The sequence below is a fragment of the Elgaria multicarinata genome, chromosome 1 (genome assembly GCF_023053635.1).
Source record: "Elgaria multicarinata webbii isolate HBS135686 ecotype San Diego chromosome 1, rElgMul1.1.pri, whole genome shotgun sequence".
Classification (NCBI taxonomy): Eukaryota; Metazoa; Chordata; class Lepidosauria; order Squamata; family Anguidae; genus Elgaria; species Elgaria multicarinata.
The window spans coordinates 162625152-162631263 of NC_086171.1; the positions used below are offsets into that span (position 1 = coordinate 162625152).

At 38.5% G+C, this 6112-nt stretch overlaps 1 protein-coding gene across 1 annotated transcript; it reads right to left on the reverse strand.

Moving 5' to 3' along the window:
• Window positions 1-853: 853 nt before the first annotated feature.
• Window positions 854-5142, reverse strand: TAF11 (TATA-box binding protein associated factor 11). Its single transcript, XM_063118941.1, has 5 exons — window positions 4962-5142; window positions 3486-3634; window positions 2691-2778; window positions 2348-2444; window positions 854-1187 (listed from the first exon to the last, which is right to left on the reverse strand). The coding sequence occupies exons 1-5, from the start codon at window positions 5112-5114 to the stop codon at window positions 1057-1059; spliced, it is 618 nt and encodes a 205-aa protein (XP_062975011.1). The 5' UTR covers window positions 5115-5142; the 3' UTR covers window positions 854-1056.
• Between the last annotated feature and the right edge of the window lie 970 nt (window positions 5143-6112).

Here is a 6112-nt window from a genome sequence, read left to right on the forward strand (position 1 = left end):
AAGTACTGAAATGTACCACAATGTATTAGCTTTACATTATTAAATCCATTATTTTTGGCAGTTCTTTACTGCTACATGGAGCCTATATTCTATCCCTTGCTTTCATATCTCTGGAAGCTGGAGCTAGTGCAGAATGCAGCAGCTCAGGTTTTCGGATGTTATCAGTTTTCAGCATGTAACTCTTTTGCTGAGGGAACTGCACTGGCTCCCTATTCACTACAGGGCTAGGTTTAAGTTCTAGTACTAGTCTACAAAGCCCTAAACTTGGAATCAGGATATCTGACAGAGCGCCTTCTCACTCATCAACCTGCCCAGCTACTAAGGTCATCTGAGGGTAAGTTCCTGGTAGTTCCATAGGGAGCTATGGCCTGATTGGAGTCCACCAGGAAAAGAGCCTTCTGTGTGGTGGTCCTCTTATGGAACTCCCTGCAGTTGGAAGTCAGGCAGGTGCCAACATTCTGTTTTCAGCACCTCCTGAAAACTTTTTTTGTTCCAAGAAGCATTCCGGAATGACCGGCTGTGGTTCCATCTATAGATGTTCTTTTAAAATGAAATTTTTAAATAAAGTTTTTATTCTTTTATCATATTTGTTCATCGCTCCAAAATGCTTGGATAGATATATAAATATTGTAAATAAATAATAGTGACACACTTTAGAACAGCCTTCCTCAACCTGGTGCTCTCTAAATGTTTTGGACTTTGGTTCCCCTCAGATCTATCCACCATGGCTGAATCCTGGGAGCTGTCCAAAACAGCTGGAAGGCACCAAGCTGGGGAGGCTGCTCAAGGAGAAGAGTTTTTTGTTGAACAGTAGAGGGCTCTGCAGACGCAAACAAGTAGTGCGGAGTCAAAATTATTTAAATGTAGTTCCTTTATTAGGGATAGCTGTCATTTTCATTCTTACTGCTCTGACAGCAATAACCCTTCTGGTTTAATTGCTTTTGTTCCCTTTTAGAGGAAAACTCAAATCACATCCCATCTGAGAGCACCATTAGCAAAAGTCCTGTTTGCTTTAATCCAAGCTGCAAAATCCCCAACCCACTTGATGGCTCCTCTTCAGTGATAGAGAATTTTTTTATATTTTGAGTTGGGTATTTGTCCTCGTGACTTCAATCGTCTGACTGCCTCACGCATGTGCTTCGGTTGCAGAGGTGGCGATTCTCCCCACTTCTCACATACATCTAGTGCTGGAGAAATAAAACAAAGGCAAGCCTTTATATTAGTTTGTCAAGTCAGTACATTTGACCAACACAGAAATGACACCAAAATCCACATTGTTTCTAAATACATTTCAATTTTAATTTTAAGTTAAAGACAGTTTATTTGTGCCTATATTCCATGACGTTTAAGTATTATCAACCAGTCATAACAAACTTATACTGAAACAGTGACTATTTCAGTATAAATTTATACTGAATTTATACAATAACAAATTTATACTGAAACAGAGTTGTCTACTTCAGAATATACCCCATTTCTGTACTTGATTATGTGCACCTCTGTAACTTGCATTAAAAAATGTAGCAGGTAAACTAACTTTTGTTAGCTGTTCGACAACAACAAATCTCAAGTAGTATGACATATATTCCATAGCATTTCAGTTACTACAATAATAAAACTTTTGAAGAACACAGTAGTATTCTTGAAGAAATGAATCTAAAGGAGTTCCTATTTCTAAAGGAAAATGATAGTGGGGGTAGGCATCAGATTAATTCTATGTATTTGCACAGATTTCACACAAAACCATTTATGATTAGATTTTACTGGATAGGTCGTCCTACACTCATCTAGAAAATGAGCATTACACAGGGCAAGAGATTATCTAGATCTTTGCCTATACAAGCTGGTGCTTGTAAAACTGATGCATACTGTTCGTTTGGCTTGAGTTAATGACCTTTCTCTTCAAAGTATATTGAAATGTCATGGATTAAGAATACATATAAACAGAATATGGAAGAATTGCAATATTTAGGAGCAAAAGACAACACAAATCCTATATAAATAGATACTGCATTCCTAACAGCTGAATAAAATAACTGCTGCAGTAGCTGTCTTTGCAGGTACACAAAATAACTTAGAACACAATCCTATGTATGTTTAGACAAGAAAGTCCTACAACTGGCAGCATTTCCGAGTCAGCCATGGTAGGAGTGGCAGGACTTTTTCTGTCTAAACATGCATAAGATTGCACCCTTAGTCAAGTCACTAAAATATCTTCAATCTGCAGGTATCTTCAATGAGCAGGTTAATGCCACCCTATACATCAGCGCAATTTCATATTACCATGCCAATAAGTTTTAAGATGATACAGATTCATCCAACTCTGTATTACTCTTCTGGTACTTACCCTCTTCAACTACCTCTCCAACAAAGACTTTGGAAATTCCTGACATGGCAATAACAACATTCTGAGAGACAGAAGTTCCAGTAATTGACTGGATCAGCTGAGGACGGGAAACAGAAGATTCAAGAGAATTCAGTTTTGTAGCTGAACGTTTTTAATTTGTAACCTTACTGTGTGTAACAACTACATTAACAGCAGCAGAGGTTTCAGCACACTTTGACAGACTGAAGTTGAAAACATCTGTCCTATTAAAATAATCTAGTCTCTCTATAGTCGTATAGCATAATCAAGCCACATCAACATGCAAATCAATTTAACTTTAAATTTATTTGGAGTGGAATCTTACCCGCTTAATAGCAGCCTTTGGAAAAGCTGACCGGCGATACATTTCATAACGATTTAGTTGTTCTTCAGAAAAAGATGAAACCAGTATTCTAAAGAAAACATTTGTAGCACAGGTTTTAGTAATATTTTAATACTAAAAGCATTTTCAAGCTACAGAAATACATAGCTGTTGAAGTTAGAGGCAGACAATTTTGCAGTATTGCATTAGATATACAATGGTTTGGATCCAGAGTTTGCTTGCACTAGTAGTAGCATCCCCTCTGCAGAATTCTGCTCTTCTGTTGGTGGAAGAGGGTTGGGAGGTGATTTCCCCATTCGCATGCAGCACCATCTCCTTCTCTGTTCCTAGGGCTCCCCTAACTTCCTGGAACAATGTTTTTTGGCAGGACAGAAAAGGCAGAATAGACCTAAAAGGTGTCCTTCCCCTTCATGCCTAGGAGAGTCCTCCACTGGATCAGAAGCCTTCCATGGACTGAAAGAATCTTTCCATTTCAGGGAAGCAACATCCAGATCCAACCCAATAAAAATAATCTTGAAAGGAATTACCGATTTCAGAATAATAAGTATTTCTTAGATATAAATACAACTTACTTCTGAGAAAATAGGCATAGGCTCAGGTTGTAAGTTCTTTAAATGCATCAGACTGCAGTCTTAGAACAGCCTCCCCTCCCTCCCCAAAATAAAAAAGCTAGAAAAAACAAAAACCACTTGGCTTCTTAAATAAGCAGTATCAAGTTAAAAAATCCACACAATTTAGCGTTAGCTAAATCTGCCATGTAGACAGAAGATTACTCACTGCATTTTTTGTATCTCATCTTCATCTACTTTATGTTTCTTCTCTTTCTTCTCCTTTATCTCTATTTTTATTTTCTTGGCCGCACAAGACTGTGATGTGGACTCCTCTGTTTCTCCTGGAACCAACTCAGAAGCATCCTTGCTTCTAATCTGTTAAGAAAATTATTTTCATGTTGGTGATATTTTTATTCCTATTCTGCTATTATATACTTTAAACACCCCACGATAACTTGTGACTGTGTTTATAAATTAAATGGGAAGGACTGTAGCTCAGTGGTAGAGCCTGTGCTCTGCATGCAGAAAGTCCCAGGTTCAATCCCTGGCACCTTCTGTTAGGGCTGGAAAACTGTTGCCTGAAACCATGAGGAGCTGCTGCCAGTCAGAGTTGACAATACTGGGCTAGATGGACCAATGATCTGATTCAGTATAAGGCACTTTCCTATAACTGCTACCAAAGATTTTTAGCATTAGTCCCACACTCTAAGTATTACTACATGCACGGCCTAAATGGAATGTATTTATTAACAAAACACTTTGTACAGAAAACATGAACATTTAATGTGAATGTTTATTGTATAAAGCTACATTTGAACATTTAGCAATTTGTTCCTACTCTTTCCAATGCTGATATTTTGTATATTACCTATTCCAACTTCTGGATATTTATCATCCATGATTTTCACATAGTGTGGAAGTGTCACGCAATAGAATGAGAAAAGCAGCCATATCTTTTATTTCACATTTGATAATACATATATTTGTGTAGTTATAGGCATGTCTGTTCTTACCCAAATCCTGATATAATTTAATTTATTTATTGCATTTGTATACCGCCCCATAGCTGAAGCTCTCTGAAGGGTGTTGTGTAAATGTTCTAATCTAATAAAACAAATACTAAAATCATTGCCCAAGACCCACCTTCTCTCCTCATGTATTTCCAAAAGGTCTTCGATACAATTCATCCCGGATTAGCCTGCCTTGCACTAGCTTTTGGCAACACAGGCTTCCTTTAAGAATGTATAGTCAACATTATACTATATATTTATATATAGTATAATATATTTAACATTATAGAATAACTGCAACTAAAACACAACCAGCAGCATTTAATATCTGCATATGCAGCTGTGGTGGGGAAACAGAATGCAAACAAGGCACTGATATTTTGTGTCCACGTGCATTTCCAAATTATGTGCACGACAGTAATTCAAGCAAAGAGACACAAATTTCAGAGACCTTGGGGAACGCACGAGTATGCACCCTTACAAATGTTTATGACACCCCCAGAAGACAAGACCCGGCAGGGAAAAAAGGACTGTTACTGCTAAATGCGGGCAGCTGGAGCGCCTGGAAGGGGTGGGGGTTATGCTTGCACCTTCGGGGCAAGACGACAATAGCGGCAGGGCAGGGAAAGAGAAAATGGAGGCCTGCATTGAAGAAAGAAACTTTGTCCGTAGCGTCCTTCTTTCCTACCCACCTCTCCAGCCAGCCCCTCCTCCTTTGCCTCTGCTGGGTCGTTCTCCTGCCGTTCGGCTACTTCCGAAGCAAGGACAGAGTGCTCCTCGGCCGAAGACGAAGCAACAAGTGGGGGAACAGCCTCATCCCGACGAGACCCCACGGATTCCGCCATAATATCCAGAAGGAGCAGCGTCTGTCGAGCCCTGATGACATCATAAAGGCGGCCTCGCGCGCCTGCTCGTTTCCCATGGCAACGCAACACGCCCAAGCATCGGGGTGGCGCCGTGGGAGGAAATAAGGGAACCCAGCGGTGAAAAATAGGGGTGCTGGTCGTGTTATTCTGCTTTACAGCAAAAACAAAAAGTCTTTTGTTTGAATAGTTAATGGTGTTGGAGGGCATCACGCAGGCAGCATCGCCATTGGACAAGGACTTTGGTGTGGTGGTTTGTGTGGGTTTTTTTAAAAACGCAACCTGAATAATAAAATGAAGGAATATTAAAATTTGTGGTGAATCTCTCGCTCTCTCACCGGCACATGCACAAGAGAGATGGCGGCTCTTTCACTAGCACATGAACATGTTTATAATTTTGCTTTGAGGCAGCTACTATCAATTTTTTTCTTTTTAATTTTTTATGTTTTTATTAAATATTTTCATATGTTCAACATATCATAAACAAAACATAGTGTAATATAATATAATATCCCTACCTCACCTCCAAAACCAACAAAACAATAATGAAGCCAAGCTTATTTCCCTTATTACCTTTTAAAATTCTTGATATTACTATAAATTTGTTATAAGAAATTTATTCTATATCAGAAATTTAATAACATTTATACAGTCCATATCTCCTTAGCTATGTTCAGTATATATGTCAGCAACTCAGAATCTATTGCGTGTAAAATGAATTTCCACCATATAATACTAAATGCTAGTGACTCATCTTTGCCTTGTAGTAATTGTAACTTATGAGTTATTTTTTCATGAATTTCAATAGACCATATATTCTTATACCATGCCTCTTTGTCTAGGTGATCCAAATTTTTGCACTGTTGTACTATTGTCTGTATTGCAGCTGCTATTTTAAAAGTTACTAATTGTTTGGCTACAATAGGAGGAGGAAGAGGATTCAAGGATAATAAGAATAATTCTGGAGTAAATCCTTTGCT

Excerpts from the sequence above, each read along its gene's own strand:
- TAF11 (XM_063118941.1), bottom strand. The coding sequence starts at position 5,114 with ATGGCGGAATCCGTGGGGTCTCGTCGGGATGAGGCTGTTCCCCCACTT. Across the intron at positions 3,635-4,961 it reads AGGAGGGGCTGGCTGGAGAG|ATTAGAAGCAAGGATGCTTC; the intron begins GTGGGTAGGAAA and ends TTTTCTTAACAG. Across the intron at positions 2,779-3,485 it reads GATGAGATACAAAAAATGCA|AATACTGGTTTCATCTTTTT; the intron begins GTGAGTAATCTT and ends TGTTTTCTTTAG.